Source organism: Sapajus apella, unplaced genomic scaffold (genome assembly GCF_009761245.1).
Source record: "Sapajus apella isolate SASKATOON/1434 unplaced genomic scaffold, GSC_monkey_1.0 scaffold48, whole genome shotgun sequence".
Taxonomy (NCBI): Eukaryota; Metazoa; Chordata; class Mammalia; order Primates; family Cebidae; genus Sapajus; species Sapajus apella.
In genome coordinates, this window is record NW_022436988.1 from 362750 (window position 1) to 379653 (window position 16904).

General features: G+C 54.7%; 1 protein-coding gene and 1 long non-coding RNA gene across 6 annotated transcripts in view; one reads left to right on the plus strand and one right to left on the minus strand.

Moving 5' to 3' along the window:
- Nucleotides 1–16904, minus strand: part of TBCD (tubulin folding cofactor D) — a 186415-nt gene that overhangs the window by 146757 nt on the left and 22754 nt on the right. For all 5 annotated transcript variants that reach the window (XR_004257686.1, XM_032241194.1, XM_032241191.1 and 2 more), the window contains one exon: nt 16137–16269. Coding sequence is in view for 4 of the 5 variants with exons in the window: in XM_032241194.1 (XP_032097085.1) it covers nt 16137–16269 (133 nt within the window). In the remaining variant the exon portion in view is untranslated. The remainder of the gene's footprint in view (nt 1–16136; nt 16270–16904) is intronic.
- The window catches only part of LOC116525446, an 18033-nt gene continuing 7197 nt past the window's right edge, over nt 6069–16904 (plus strand). Inside the window, exons 1-2 of the long non-coding RNA XR_004257687.1 lie at nt 6069–6171; nt 13416–13423. This is a non-coding gene — a long non-coding RNA (uncharacterized LOC116525446). The remainder of the gene's footprint in view (nt 6172–13415; nt 13424–16904) is intronic.

The window sequence follows — 16904 nt, forward strand, 5'->3', positions numbered from 1 at the left end:
AGGGATAGAGTCCAGTCCACTATGGAGGGCTGCGGCCGCTCCACCCCTCTCATCAGCGGAATCCCTGCAGGGATAGAGTCCAGTCCACTATGGAGGGCTGCGGCCGCTCCACCCCTCTCATCAGTGGAATCACTGAAATGTGTCCAGGTTTAAGTTCAGGGCACTATTAGGCTGTAAAAAAGCTTTTTAAAATTATCAGGATGCGTACAAATAAAGACACAAGGGATTAAAGTTACAGGCCAAACCACCTCACACAAGGGTCTCCATCTGCATTCGTGCTTCACCAACAAATGAGAAGGGTGACCAGCTCAGCCCGTGTCTCGCACACAGGCCCAGCACCCAGTCCCCACGACACACACACACAGACATCATCACCTGGAATCCGTGAGACGAAACAGGAATACCATATTTTCTCTCAAACACTGGTTCTAGCCCTCCTGAATTCTCAACCTGAGGTTTTGCCTTCTGCTGTAACGTCTGGTGGATGGATGCAAAGATTCACAAAAATATCCAAGCCCCGTAACCAAAGCATCCTAGAGCTGAGCCCTTCTAAGAAAACGCAAATCAATTTCCTTTCCTTCAGAAAACAGAATTTCACAGTCAAAACGAAAACTCTGTGCTTCAGACCATCTGCACTGCACACTGCCCCCACCCTTCCCTGGACCCTCACTGTCGCCCACCACATGGCAAAACTAAGAAGCAGGTGCGCCCAGTGGGAGCTGCTCAGCCGAGGTGAAGAGGCTTTCACTAAACACTGGCGTCTTTTATTTGCATTAGGAACCCCGTAAACTGCCTGATCTTTTACTTATGTGTAGAATAGGCCGGGCACAGTGGCTCACACCTGTAATCCCAGCATTTTGGGAAGTCAAGGTGGGCAGATCACGAGGTCAGGAGTTCGAGACCAGCCTAGTCAACATGGTGAAACCCCATCTCTACTAAAAAACAAAAATTAGCCAGGCGTGATAGTGAGCCATGTAATCCCAGCTACTCGGGAGGCTGAGGCAAGAGAATCACTTCAGCCTGGAAGGCGTAGGTTGCAGGGAGCCAAGACATGCCATTGCACTCCAGCCTGGGTAACAGAGCAAGACTACATCTCAAAAATAAAAAAAGTGTAGAATAGAAATGTCTTCTTCAAAGAAAAGGGGGCCAGGCACTGTGGCTCATGCCTGTGATCCCAGCACTCTGGGAGGCCAAGGCGGGCAGATCACCTGAGGTCCAGAGTTCGAGACCAGCCTGGCCAACATGGTGAAATCCTGCCTCTATTAAAAATAAAAAATTAGCCCGGTGTGGTGGCACGTGCCCGTAGTCCCAGCTACTCAGGAAGCTGAGACAGGAGAATCGCTTGAACCCAGGAGGCAGAAAGGTTGAAGTGAGCTGAGATCGTGCCACTGCACTCCAGCCTGGGAGACAGAGTGACACTGTCAAAAAAAAAAGAAGAGGGAACTTGGACTCTCTCCACTGAGCCCGCTGAGGGGCTCTCCTAAGGGCTGATCAGAGAAGCAGTGAAGCTACACAGACCACCCCTCACCCCCGTGGAGCAGATCCCACACCTATGAGCAAAATGGGAAGGAGACACTGACTCTCCCTGTGAGGCAGAGCAGGGTCTCTGCATCTGTAAAACGGGGCAGCGGCAGCAGCACCCACCCCACTGAGCCACTCCGAGAATCACATGCAAGTGTTCATCAAACACATTCACCAGGAAGGTTGGAGACTTAGTCACCTTTCTCTTTGGGGAGATGGATAGTAACATGTTCCCTGTCAAGTGAATGGAGATGATCCTTGTTTGCCCAAAACCAGTTCTCATTTAACTTAAGACTCTTCCCTAGATTTAGCTTGTGTGAAATTCAAAATTGAAAGTTAAATTACTTCACGTCAATCCAAATGTATCCAACTTAGTACGTGTTTTAACCCCAAGTCATCGGTTTACAGAGCAAACACTTGTGAAGAGAAACCCCAGGGCACAGGCAGGCTCCCCAGGTGGGATGCAGGGTTCGGGGAAGTCACAGGGCAGAGCACACACTGAAACTCCCTGGGGCTGGGCTGAGGCCTGAGGCCCACCCAATGCGCAAGGAGGAGACAAGAAGACAAGAACCTTCACAGAGAAGCTGTCACTGCAGCCAGCTCACCAGCTCCGTGGGAACAGTTTGCCAGGTGGACCATGGAGGGTCCCTCACCCCTACCCACACCCCCACCTTGGCAGGCTTCCAACTGCCACCACAGAGGCAGGCAGGAGCGATGCCAGTGACTTTCAGTCCCAGGTCAGAAGCCTGGCACCCGGTCAGGGTCTCTCTGGATAGCACCCCTCAGGACATTCCCCCCAGGACGCCGGCTGCCCGCAGGAAGAGCCAGCCTCCGCCGAGGGCCCGCTGCACCCTGACCCTCGAGGCGCTGCCATGTGGTCTTCTCAGCAGAGGCCCAGGCATCAAGGGGCAGTAACAATCCACCCCTTCACTCCACCCTGCGAAGCCAGAGAATCGATCCACGTAAAAGTGTGGCTGTCACTGATGTCACCAGCTGTGGAGTAAGTTGTTCCACGACAAATAAGCCCGTGAGCGGCTGAAATCTCATCCTGTAGACAAGGGGCACCACCGTATCACCTACAGCTGCAGCCACATGACCAGGTTCCACTGGCAGTGGGATGGGGGACATGGGGATGAACAACGAAGACCATCACAGAGACTGATGTGAGAAGCCTGGGGGAAAGGCCAGAACCCAAACCTGAAGAGCAGCTGTGCAGCCGGGAGGGTGCAGGACCAAGATCTGGGAAACTGCTGACCACCCCTGGAAACAGGCCAGCGTGTCCCCCAGTCTCTCCTGGCAACTGGCTAGCATGTCCTGTGGTCTCTCCATCCCCTGGTCTCCCCCGGTGACAGGCTAGCATGTCCCCAGTCCTGCTCAGAGACAGGCTATCATGTCCCCCGGTCTCTTCATCCCCTGGTCTCCCGTGGTAATGGGCTAGTGTATCCCCCGGCCTCTCTGTCCCCTGGTTTCCCCTGGTGACGGACTAGCATGTCTCCCGGTCTCTCTTGGTGATGGGCTACCATGTTTCCTCATCCCCTGGTCTCTCTAGGACACAGTCTAGCGTGTCCCCTGGTCTCTGGTCTTTCCCAGCAACAGGCTAGCCTGTCCCCAGTCCTGCTCAGAGACAGACTAGCGTGTCCCCTAGTCTCTCCATCCCGTGGTCTCTCTCTGTCAACAGGCTGGCATGTCCCTCAGTCTCTCTTGGTGATGGCCTAGTGTGTCCCCCGGTCTCTCCATCCCGATCTCTCTCCACAACAGGCTAACAGGTCCCCTGATCTCTCTCCGTCAATGGGCTGGCACGTCCCCCAGTCTCTAACGCGTCCCCCAGTCTCTAACGCATCCCCCAGTCTCTCAGTGACAGCCTAGCGTGTCCCCTGGTCTCTCCATCCCCCATCCTCCGTGTCCCCTGGCCTCACTTGGCAACAGGCTAACACATCGCCTGGTCTCTCTCACTAAATAAAAAGGATCCAAGATACTGTGAAATGCCAAGAGTGCTCTCACACATGAACATTCTTTATTTACTAAATTCTGCGAAGTGTAGCACAGCATTCTGAATAGGAGACTAAGATCAATGTGGTGAGCTGGGCGCGGTGGCTCACACCTGTAATCCCAGCACTTTGGAAGGCCGTGGCAGGCGGATCTCAGGTCAGGAGTTCAAGACCAGACTGGCCAACATGGTGAAACCCCATCTCTACTAAAAAATACAAAAATTAGCTGGGCATGGTGGCTCATGCCCGTAATCCCAGCTACTTGGGAGGCTGAGGTAGGAGAATTGCTCGAACCAGGACCTGGGAGGTGGAGGCTGCAGTGAGCCGAGATCGCACCACTGTACTCCAGCCTGGGCTACAGAGCAAGACTCCAACTCAAAAAAAAAAAAAAAAAAAACAAAAAAGATACAAGGGGTGATGAGCTCTCAGGAAAACAAGCATCATCTCTTGTAACTGGCCTGGACGCCCCACACCTGGGACCGCCCAGCCCAGCTCCCACTGTCCCCAGCCACACACAGGAGACAGCACCAAGACCAGCACCAGCCACCATCTGCAGTAACCAGCACCAGTGTGTTTACAGGTCAAGGATTCTTTTTCTCCCCACACGTCTGTACGTTGGGCAGTTTCCAGCTGAATTACACAGGCGGCCTCCTGGGCATTTGGCACACACAGAGAAAAGCCCCAAAAGTTACCTACTTTCCAGGCATGGACTCAGGACAGCAGAAGGGACAACAGGGAAGGAAGAGTCAATGAAGACAGGGCTTTGTGTGCCTCCACTTACTTCACCTAAAAATAAGGCCGTCTTTGCCTGAGAAAGTGTGCAGTGGCCTGGCCAGTGCTCAGTGGGGCAGCGGGACGGGGAACCATGGTCTCGAGTGCTCATCAGCTAGGCCATAAAATGGGACCACACCCCACTTTCATAGAAGCATAATGGGACCAACTTAAAACCACCTGCTGAAGAGCATACCCTAGACAGGCAATTACACCGGATTAGAGGAGAACGCCCCACACGGTGATGAGGAAACACTGCCAGGTCTGTTTTTGTTGCTCCAGAAACTAGCACAGCGCAAGGTGCAAGCAGAAGGAGTTTCTTAGCAATCATCCTCACCCGCCACGCCTTTCAACTGCGACCCACCCAAGCTGGCTTTTCTGCAACGTGCAAGCCAGCTTCCCCTCCTGGGGGCATGTTCTCCAAGCCCAGTAAATCACCGGCTGCTGAGCTATTCGGGAGCAAGCTCAGCCGCTGCCAAGCAGGAGATGCTGGTTTGAAGCTCCCTGGAGGCACTGCCAAATCTAGGCCAAGAAAAGCAACTCCACCCCAGGCCCTGGGAGAAGGGCCCCCACGCCACACCAGTTCAGGTTCGGCTCTTGCTGGTGACACAGGCTTCTGAGAAGCTGTGAGTTCCGGACAGCACTGAGGCAGACAGCTGAGACCACGCCAGCTGCGTACCAGCGGGTCACCCCGGGGCCCCACGTAACTAGCCATGTCAACTCCGCAGATGGGTAGAGGGAGACTCTTCCCCTTTCTGCCATCCTGAGTCCTGCTCCCACACCAAGACATGGCATCTTGGAGGGTTCAGGCTCAGCACACAGAGGGCAGCCATGTTCAAAGCCACTCTAGGGCACGCCACACAGAGGTGCCACAGGACAGGCACAGAAGAGCATCTTTAACACCAAACAACCCATTCCAGGCTGGAGTCCCTTGAGAGCACAGCCCCAGGTCCCTCCTGTGCTGCCGCGAGCCTGCCAGGGCCAGGCCTTCCCTGGAAGGCAGTGACGCCCACACTGGGCTGCAGCGTGGGAGTGTGCAGGGGCTTCACAGAGGAACCCTGTGAGCAGCAGGGCAGGAACAGCCTTCCCACCACACCACTACTGGAGCCCAGAAAAATCACAACTTCCAGTGCATGTGCTGGCCTGCAAAAACAAAAGCCAGGGACATCTTAAAGGGCCCACTACCACCCCAAGAAAGAACGGAAGTTGCCATGGTGCGGGAGGGCACTCAGAAGAGAGCTTGTCCTGAAGGTGGGGGCCCAGCTGGACCAGGCGGGGCCAGACCACACGCACTGCCTCCCCCAGGAATGAGCACGCACGCACCCTCCTCAGGACCACCCTACATTCGGAGGAAAAAAGGAATTTACAGAACTGAAAATTTTATTTGTTGAATTAGTAAGTGACTGATTAGAATCAGAACCCGAGTGAAAAAATATACTGTTTTTGACAAAATAAGCTTCTGACGAAGTATACAAAATTTTAAGTAAACAAAAAATTAATTTCAGGCTGGGTGTGGTGGCTCATGCCTATAATCCCAGCACTTTAGGAGGCCGAGGTAGGAAGGGTGCTTGAGCCCAAGAGCTCGAAACCAGCCTGGACAACATGCAAAGACCTCATCTCTACTAAAAATACAAAAATTAGCCAGGTGTGGAGGCGTGCCCCTGTAATCCCAGCTACTCAGGAGGCTAAGTAAGGTAGGAGAATGATTTGAGCCCGGGAGGTGGAGGCTGCAGTGAGCTGAGATTGTGCCACTGCCACCAAAAAAAAAAATAAAAAAAAAAGGTAATTTCACTCCTTGGTCCGTGTTACAAGACAGGTCAGGTGGGTAACCGACATCGCCGCCGACCCCGTGCGCTCACTCCGCCGTCCCCCTCTTCGGGGGACGCGTGAGGTAAACACCACCCTCCTTCACAGGCGGGGGCCACGCAAGATCCAGCTTCACAGCCTAGCAACCCTGACCTGGGTCCATGTCCTCATCCACAAACCAAGCAACACAGCACTCAGAGAGAGTTCAGAAACCACAAGAGGACGTGGCCTCCTACCGCTATCCCTCACGGGAATCATCCTTCACCTCACGTGTCAACCTGCTCGTGACGGTGCATCGCACCCAGTGCTGCATCGTAGAACACAGGGGTCAGTGTGAATGACAGACTGACGGTGGGCCCGTAGGATGACACGTTTCTACTGCACCTCACCTATGCTCACATGCACCACCACCACTGTGTCACAGTTCTCTGCAGTACTGCGTCTACAGTGGTGCGGCACAGGCGTGCAGCCTGGGAGCGACAGGCCACACCAAAGAGCCTGAGCGTGCAGCAGGCGACCCCACATACACCTACATGCCGACTACGATGTTCACAGGACAGCACTACCCAACGACGTGTTTCTCAGGACCATCCCCCGTTACGGCACACATGACTATTTTGTGACTGACTCAGCCTTTTAAAATGTTCCCAGCACCCACGAAGTGACCTCACAGTATCAACAGCCAGCAGCATTACCATATTCCAGCTTAAACAACTCCCCATCACTGAGCCTTCTGGCTGCTGCTCCAAGCTCATTCTGAGCAGCCCGGCTTTGCAGGACAGGGACCACTGACTACTCACATTCAGATGTGTGCGACCACCTCTGCTGTGCCCCTTGCCCAGAGGCAACAGAGCTCCCAAGGAGGAGAGGAGTTAGGAGCCCACACACCTCCCAAGGTTGAACAAAAGCTCAGGAAAGCCCTTTGCTCACTGTGAGCCACCACAAACAGGTAAGATGCTAGAAAAGGGTTGTCAATCATCCCTGGCCGGGCACAGTGGCTCACATCTGTAATCCCAGAACTCTGGGAGGCCGAGGCGGGCAGGTCACTTCGGTCAGGAATTTGAGACCAGCCTGACCAACATGGCAAAACCCCATCTCTACTAAAAACACAAAAAATAAGCCAGGCGTGGTAGTGGGCACCTGTGATCCCAGCTACTCAGGAGGCTGAGGCAGTAGAATCGCTTGAACCTCAGAGGGAGAGGTTGCAGGGAACTAAGATTGCGCCACTGTACTCCAAGCCTGAGTGACAGAGCAAGACTCTGTCTCAAAAATAATAATAATCATCATCCCCGTTAATATAAGAATTTCAAACACAGGAAACCTACAAGATCTAAAAGGATTAGAATCCATTTCTAGGGCCTGGCCTGACAGCTCACAACTGTAATCCCAGCACTTTGGGAACCCAAGGTAGGTGGATCACCTGAGGTCAGGAGTTTGAGACCAGCCTGGCCAACACGGTAAAACCCCATCTCTACTAAAAATATAAAAGTTAGCCAGGCGTGATGGCACATACCTGTAGTCCCAGCTGCTCAGGAGGCTGAGGCACGAATATCACCTGTACCCAGGAGGCGGAGGTTGCAGTGAGCCAAGATGGTGTCACTGCACTCCAGCCCGGGCGACAGAGTGAGACTCCATCTCAAAAAGAAAAAAAGGGAATCAATTTCTCACAGCAGCAAAAATGCAGTCATACGCAGCAATCTCCACAACATCAAAAGAAAACCTAAGAATAGGAAAAACGAAGAAAAGCGAAAGGGAAGATCAGCCTTACAGACAGACCCAATTTTAGAAGTCTAGTCCCTCCCAAACATAACTGTTATTATCACTTACTTTCACTTTCACATAAAATTAACCATTTCTCAATCAACCAAAAAACATCCATCATGCCTCTCCTATTTGCCCAACGTACTGACGCATAAAAGATGCAAGAGACAATTCCTGCCACAGAAGCCCTAAGCCAAACCAGACAAATAAAATCGTATGTAGCTCCCAAGCCACCGAGCAGCCCATGGGCTCAGAGGCCACGGGAGGGCATGACAGCGGCGGGGGAGACCTCGCAGAGCAGCGGCTTCGCAGGGACCTGAAGGGACATCAGCCTGGGAGGCAGGGGTCTCAGATTCCGGCGTCTGAGGTCAGAGAAGGGTCTGAGCTTCTCTGCAGCGCAGGTGGGAGTGGCGCAGCTCTGAGCCCAACAGGAGGGAGGATCCACTAACGAGGCCGCCAGTTGATGTGACTGTGCCCCGTGTGGAAGTGAGAGAAGACAACACACAGAGGCAAGGAAGGAAGAGCAGGCAAAGACCAGGATGAGGTGGGGCCTAGGCCATGACCCCAGACAGGACTGCTGATACACTCTGGGAAAGGCAGGCTGCACAGGGGTCCAAGGGCCGGCCACATGAGCAGCTCTGCCAGGGCAAAAGCAAGCGTGAGGGCAGAGGCATCCAAGGCTGAGAAAGGCCAGCGAGCCGAGCAAAGACACCAGGACACACAGGGAAAGCCAAGAGGAGGCCAAGATGAAGCCACCCTCTACTCAGGCCACAGAACAGCAGGTGTGCAGCCAGGATCAACAGCACAGAGGCAGCACGGGACAGTGCCTGGCACTCCACGAATGGAAGCCTCACACCCTCCACCACCACCTTTACTGCAGCCAGCAGCAACAGCAGAGGCAGGAGGGTGGTCGGGGACCAGAGCCTCCAGAGGGAGAGGGGCAGACTCAGGATGACGTGAAGCAGGGAGCCACGTGCGAGCAGAGAGCCACCGCGCTGGGACGAGGACCCCTAGGACAGGAGACACGCTAGAGCCACATCCACAAGGCGGGCGTGAACGGACAGCAGGAGGGAAGACGGGCCTCGGCAAGAGCCCAGCTCCTGGTCGCATGCATGGCCAGCAGCACAGAAGTCCCTGTTTGCTGCTGGGCTCCCGAGTACACAGGCCGGGAAGGAAAGTGATAGCACAACAGGTACGACCTGGGACTTGAGGGTTCTGAAGCGTCACACGTGTATCCAACAGGTGCACAGAACGAGGGCTCAGGAACCAAGGACAGAAATCACGAAATGAAGGTAAAGGGTGAATCAGAGCTGAGATATGAAGAGCCAGGGCCAAAGCCTGAGGGACATCAGCCTTAGAGGGAAGGTCAAGGCGAAATGTGGGCAATCGGGCATCGCAGGCCAGGGAGCCGGGTGGGGGGGGGCGGGTGAGGGGGCAGGGGCACCCCATCCTGCACGGAGGCCACAGGCCAGGATGACCAGGACGAGGGCCACCACAACCCAGCTCTAGCCCACTCAGCACCAGGCCAGCCTGGCACACCGTCCAGCTCTCTGCCTGTCTGTGCCTCATCCAAGAGCTGAGGTAGGCGAGGCTGGTGACCCACCAAGCCTCCTCCCCGTTTAGCACATGACCCTGCGCCGGGCTGCCTGTGAGCACACGCCTGCGAGCAGGACGTGCCACTTCAGCAGGGACAGGCCAGGGCTGCCAGGAACTCGAAGGCATGCAGCTCACGACACAGGCTTCTCTAAGACTCACACCACTGTGCCCGCCCCACGTAAAGGCTGAGTGACGGGAAATTACCGTCAGAGCTGGCGGTCCAGGTCTTTTACTCAACGCCACTAGGAAACTGAACCAGCGTGACTTGCGGCACCTCGTTTCCCCAGAATGCTATGGAAGCATGAGCTCTGGAAAGTACCCACATTCAAACTGCTCTTGCCATATTTTCTCCATCCCAAACCTTGCCCCAAGAGAGCTCTACAACTAAAAAGGCCACATGGATGACCTTCCTCTGGCCACACTGAGCCCTAAATGGAACGGTGGGGCACTGTTCCCCAAATCTGAAAAGAAATCAAGGCCAAATGAGAAATGTTATAGATAATCAACTGTCTTCCTTCATCTTCAAAGCGTGTGACTGAGCTAATTAGCCTCACACCAGCCTCTGGGGTGAGAGGTCTGCTGCTTCCCTCCCGGGTGGGGCCAGGCGCCAGTGTCACCCTCGCCTCAGGTCACAGGAGAGACGGAGTCAGCAAAGGGCCTGAGCAGAGTTCACAGCAGCTCAAGCCCTGGTTCCTGGCCCACGCAATCCGGCCACAACTTCTCCTACTTGGGGACCTGACTGCTTTTATTAACTATAAAAACGCAGAGCGGCTTCCACACCTCTCTTCACAAGTATGCAGCAGGAGCTGGGGGTGAGGCTGACGGTGCCAGCGTTCTTTGGTTTTTAATGCTGCTGTTTGTGACTATTTTATCCTTAACAAGAGTTGTGCTTTTGTCAATGATAAAAATAAAAAGCCACACTGTGAAGGGGAAACTTGAGCCTCACAGCCAATAAGGGGAAGAGCACCCTGTTATCCTATCCCCACTTCCACTGTCAGCAACCCCGTCTCCCAGCCATTGCGAGGACACACGGGGAGGAACCCACAGCATAGTCGAGTCTTCCAGTCAGAACTCTAGAAACCAAGACAGTGCAACTACCAACACACAAGCAGCATGTAACACATGCAAATGACAGCCATTTTCCCTTTTTTAATTTTTTTTTTTAAACTGAGATGGAGACTCGCTCTGTCGCCCAGGCTGGAGTGCAATGGCACAATCTCGGCTCACCCAACCTCCGCCTCCCGGGTTCAGGCAACTCTCCTGCCTCAGCCTCCCGAGTAGCTGGGATTATAGGCATGTGCCACCACACCTGGCTAACATTTGTATTTTCAGTAGACACAGGGTTTCACCACGTTGGCCAGGCTGGCATCAAACTCCTGGCCTCAAGTGATCCGCCTGCCTCGGCCTTCCAAAGTGCTGGGATGACAGTCATGAGCCACCGTGACTGGCCCGTTTTCCATTTTTCATGTGTTTTTTTCCTTCCTTGAAGTTCCTCAATTTGCATTGACCTTAATGTTTGAAGTGGGACTAAAGCAGAGGGTGCTTTTAAAGCCGGAGCACAGGGCCTCCCAGGGAAATGACGTTGCCGAACACTTGCCTTCCTTCCACAGCAGCTAAAAACGCTCACGGCCAGAGAGCTGCGCTTCAAGGAAAATGGAAACCGAGCCCTGGTTTCGATGGCACCTGTGGGGAGTTCACCTGTGTCGCCCACGCTAATGAACAGGTGGATAACAATGAGGCCAAGTGCATCAAAGGAAACAGATGAAACCCTAAGCAGAATCCACCTGCAAGTTTCATCACGCACAGCAGGCACCCAGCCTCTGCCTGCAGCTCTGCCAGGCCCATGGCGAAACCTCCCGCCCGCTCAGCACCCAACACTTCCACCTGCTGAGGCAACCCTCATCAGGCCACATGGACCCTTCAAAAAGAGAAAGGGAAACCACAGGCATGGCTCTGGAAAGACTCGAGCTGCTCCGGCAGCAGCCCAGGGCTTCAGAAGGCTCTGGAAGGGGCATGCTGGCCCCGGGAGCTGCCAGAAGCCCGGCCCTGCCAGGCGTTGCTTCACAGCAGTTTCATTCATTCCCTTCCCAGGGATTTCAGCCGGCTGAGTCAGACAATTGCTCACTCTCGCTGCAGGCAACTCTCCTCTGAATAGTTCTGAGGTGCTGTTGCCAATCTGCCTGGGTGCTCTGCTCCAAACAGCAGGGACAGCACACCTCACCCTTTGCCAGCACATGCCAGGGGGGTGGCACAAGGCTCAGCTCTCATAAGCCTTGGAGAAAACCTTTTTACACCTCAGGAGAAAGGGGAAAAAAGAACTTCTCTCCACCTCAATGTGGAACTTGATGTCAAAATGAACGGCACTTCCCCACTCCTGGCTGGTTTGATTTTGCTGCAGGAATTCCCACCTGTTCCAGCAGCTGGCCAGGGAGGGGACAGTGAGCCGGCCCACCCACCCTCCGGATATTCCAAATGCAGACTGGGCACCGTATGCCTCCCGCTTGGGATGGAGGAACAGAAAACTTAGGAACAATCTAGAGAAAAGCAACAAGATCATCAAAGTAAAGAAGTGAACCCGCAGGCAAAGACGCTGCAGAACTAGACAAATGTGGCTGCCACGACCTTCCCAAGCTGAGGAAGGCTCAGAGGCCGGCGCCTAGGGGGCACCTCCAGGATGTACCGTGGAGCCCTCCAAGGCAGCCTGAACGCAGCGGACCACGCCTCTTGCCAGGAGGCTGCCTCTCCACAGCCAGCTTGGCCAGGAGCCGGCGTACCTCACCTACAAGTCTCTGGACAGCCACAACTGGCTCCAGCCCCAAGGCTGGGGAGTCCTGCTGACCCGACAGTGTGGGGGGGGGCAGGGGAGGGGAGCCTCCCAGGCTGGGCTGCCGAGAGCCGCAGGAGACCCCTAGAAGCCTGCCAAGAGTGCAAATTCATGACTGAGCAAAGGTGGTCTCAGACACTAACTGGACTGAGATCAAATGTGCCTACCCTCCCAAAGCAGCACCCACACTCAGGGCAGGGCTAACAGCCTACCCTGCAGAGCCACTGGAGACCAACAAGCTCTGTTACATCCTGTGAGACCTCCCATGTTCTCCTGACCTGACACTTCCCACCCACAGCACTGAGTTTTACTGCGGATTTCATGAAGGTTAAATTTCTAGGGATGAGGAAGCCCTAGTTAGGGGGCAGAGAAGCCCAGGAAGGCTCCTCAGATCTTGTGAGCCACAGGTTCTCTGAGAGGGTCGCCACCTGGTTCCGGGTGCCAGTTATTTTAAGGACACTGCTTTGGCCCCATGGGCTGGTCTGCTGGGTAATTATTCACCACCCAGAACATGATCATGAAGGCTGTGAGGGTGAAGAGATGCTTACACAATATTCCAGGAAACAGGTGTGGGAGACGTATCCACATGATTCCTGACACACAGATAGCTGCCAGTGTATCAGTTCACCCCAGTCCAACCTCAGGCTGGGTGGCCCAGTCACAGCATGGAGCCCCTCGACTGAGATGGGTGGGGTCCAGTGGTCACAGCATGGAGCCCCTCCCACTGCAATGAGGTCAGGTCCACTGGTCCAGTCACAACATGGAGCCCCTCCCGCTGTGATGGGGTTAGGTCCACTGGTCCAGTCACAGCATGGAGCAGCTCCTGCTGTGATGAGGTCAGGTCCACTGGTCCCGTCACAGCATGGAGGCCCTCCCGCTGTGATGAGGTCAGGTCCACTGGTCCAGTCACAGCATGGAGCCCCTCCCACTGCGATGAGGTCAGGTCCACTGGTCCAGTCACAACATGGAGCCCCTCCCGCTGTGATGAGGTCAGGTCCAGTGGTCCCAGTCACAGCTTGGAGCCCCTCCCACTGCAATGAGGTCAGGTCCAGTGGTCCCAGTCACAGCTTGGAGCCCCGCCCCCTGTGATGGGTCCAGTCCAGTGGTCACAACATGGAGCCCCTCCCACTGCAATGGGTCGGGTCCAGTGGACCCGGTCACAGGATAGACTCCCTCCCACCGTGATGGGTCAGGGAGCTTGGGCAGTTGCCATATGCCATACCACCGGCCAGGTAAGGCTCATGGTCTTCCACACACGTCATACTTCTTGACAGTGGCAGCCCGTTCTTCTGGGGTCTTAGACACGGCCTTGAGAGCATGTCATTTGTCATGTGGGAGGCTGTCCATGCAGCCAGCACCACAAACATGAAGAAGGCGAAGCCACCAGGATCCCAGGACCCCCACCCCACCCTGGCTGCCACTATCTTCCCCTTCTTCACGTTTCCTCAATGAGACTCAAGGCAAAAAATGAAAAATCCAATTACACCCAAACTTTCAAATTAACCACGTTTATCAACCACTCTTTAACCAGACTTGCCTAAAACATAAACGCACAACATCTCCTGAGGATCCATGGACCAACAGCACAGTGGGCACACCTGAGACCTTCATCCTCCCTGCCCTGCGCCCCCAGACCCCATGCCCTTCAAGGCCAGCCTCAGCCTGCACCGACCTCCACGATAGCAATGAATCCTCTTTAAGGACTGCCCAGAGCAAGGGGTACCTGGGGACACAGACTGCACACGTGTACTTGCAGTGCCCAAAAACGCCTGGCACGAGCAGGTCCTCTATTTCACCAACACGACAGGTATGCCGCCAGAAAAATCTTTTTAAAAGACTTCGGAAACACAAAAACATTCCAAATTTTGTTTAAAATTTTATTAAAAACTAGTGTCATGTACCCAAGGGTACTGAAAGCATTAGGTTGGTTTTTTTTATTTTTTGTTTTTTGTGGCAGTCTTGCTCTGTCACCCAGGGTAGAGCGCAGTGGCATGATGCTCAGCTCACTGCAGCCTCCGCTCACTGCAACCTCCACCTCCCAGGTTCAAGCAATTCTCCTGCCTCAGTCTCCCAAGTACCTGGGACTATAGGCACCCACCACCATGCCCAGCTAATCTTTGTATTTTTAGTAGAGATGGGGTTTCACCATGTGGGCCAGGCTGGTCTCTCAAACTACCGACCTCAGGTGATCCACCCGCCTCCACTTCCCAAAGTGCTGGGTCAGCCATCACGCCCAGCCGGAAAGCATTGAGTTTAAACAAAAACTTGCACATGAAAGTTCTTAACATCATCACTCACAACAGCAAAAAATACCCAGACACTGGAACACGATTGAGGCATAACAGGAATGATGCACTAACAACACTGCAGCGTGGATGAACCGTGGACACACCAGGCTCAGCAAAGGCCAGACGCAAAAGGCCACGTAGCATACGACTCTAGTGAAGCAAGATATCCACCACCAGCCAGTCCACACGGACAGAACGTGAACCCACGGTTGCAGGGGTGGGGAGGGCTGACAGAGGGACTGCTTAGTGGGGTCAAGGTTTCTTCCAGGGTAATGACAGTGTCCTGAAGTCAGATAATGGTGATGGCCGCACAGCCCTGTGAATGTGCTAAAAACTACAGAACTGTATACCTTAGAAGAGTGAATTATTTCTTGAGTTTTGAAAACTGCTAAATCTGTCACATTTATGTGGAAGTTGAGGGGAGGCCTGAGGAAAACAGACATCACCTGGGCAGAGCATAGGCTCCAGGAAGCACTTCTGCAGTGTTCTTACACGTCTGAAACATTCTCCTCATCTGGAGGAAAGTCCTTCTGAAGACCACGGCGGCATGACAGGGAAGGAACAGGCACTGAGGATGCTTCCTGACACCCCTCAAGAAAAGTGCGCCTCCACCCCAGGCTCTCACACCCACAGCCCCCGTTCACTCAGCTGACAGCCTCCCGCTCCCTGGCAGAACCTGCCTCGGACAGCAAGACACCGCGGTGAGGTGGCACCCACCATCTCCCCTAAAATGTACTCCAAAGTGTCCTTCCAGGCACAGCGGCTCACGCTCGTCATCCCAGCACTTTGGGAGGCCAAGGCAGAAGGCTCGCTTGAGGCTAGGAGTTCAAGACCGCCCTGGCCTACAAAGCAAGACCCTGTCTCTATAAAAAATGTATTTTAAACAAGAAGCACAAAGTGCCCTGCTCCACAGCTTGAGACGAGGGTGAGAAGTTCTCTCAAAGCCTCACCACTGTAATTTAAGAGCAAGCAGAGGAAGGCGCTGAACCCACCGCGCCAAGGGCCACAGAGGGCTGCCAGCTCGCCCTCCAGAAGGCTGACCCAAAAGAGGCTTCGTCCTCTTCTGAGACTTCCTCTTTCCTCCTCGTTAGCATGAGGAAAGGTAACACAAGGGATAGCCAGAGCAAAAGGGCAAGGGAAGGGCCAGCAAAGGACTACAGCCAGGGCACCTCCAGGCAAGTGCCAGGGTCTGTGTCCAAACGAAGATGTCAGGACCATCCAACCCGAGCCCAACGCAAAGGAACAGAATCAAGCTTCAACTCACCCGCCTTGTTTTATTAGAGCTCGTTCAATCTCTGTACCTTACACAGGAGCTAAGCAGGAGCGCGGATGCGGAGAAACCTGCCCCGAGAGGCCCGGCCGCGCGGCACCACTGCCCTCTGCTGGCAACAGGCGGCTCCAGGCCCATTCACCAGCACTTAAGCCAGCCCAGCCCGGCCCAGCCCAGACCCTAAGGCAGGGACCAAAGCAGTGGGAAGACGAAACTCCTCACAAGACAGAATCACAGGCAACAGCACTCCGTGGTCCCAGGTAAGGCGCCATGTCCCTGCTATCTCCATGGCTCCTGTGGGCAGTGCTCACCAGGGCCTGCAGCATCCCATCCATGGTGATGACCCCCTCGACGTTCTGGAAGGAGGAACGGGCCAGGTTGCACAGGCTCCAGTCCAGGAACCCAGCCATCTTGCTGTGCTTGACATCAGGACGTGTAATAAATCTGCCAAAAGGAAATAAAAGCACAAGCCACAGCTCAACCAAAGCCTCAGCACTGAGACCTTGCCCACACCTCACCAGCCCACCCCCCACACACACCCCTCATCATGCCCTCCCACCTCACATGCCCCTCCCTATGCCAAGATGCCAGCTCTGTGCTGAGTCCTGTCCCCTTCCAGCCAGCTCTTCCTCTCTCCAACCCTGGAAACCAAGTCACTGCCCTGAACAGGGCCCTCCGCAGCAGGATCCCCAACACAACCTCTCAGGTGCACCCAGGCCTACCACCCATCCCCTCCCGCCTACCCTTCAACCCTCCACCTCTTTACCCGTCCCCATCACTGCCAGGGAATCCCTGCCCAATTCTCGGCCCCTCCCTCTGCCCTGGACCCTGCATTCTCTAACCTCAGGACACAGCGCCACATGCAAGGCCTGGTCCCAGCCCCCCACCTCTCTCCCCCGCACCTGCCATGGGCTGTGTGCACAGGCCTGTTTCCACAGCCTGCCCCTCCTGCAGCCCCATAAGTCTTCCCTGCTGGACTCTGCCTCATGTTCCAGGCAGTGCTCACACTCCCCACCCCTCTTGCAGCCTGGCCTCAGCAGAGGGCACCCTGAGCACAGAGAGTTACTGGGTTTGTTTGC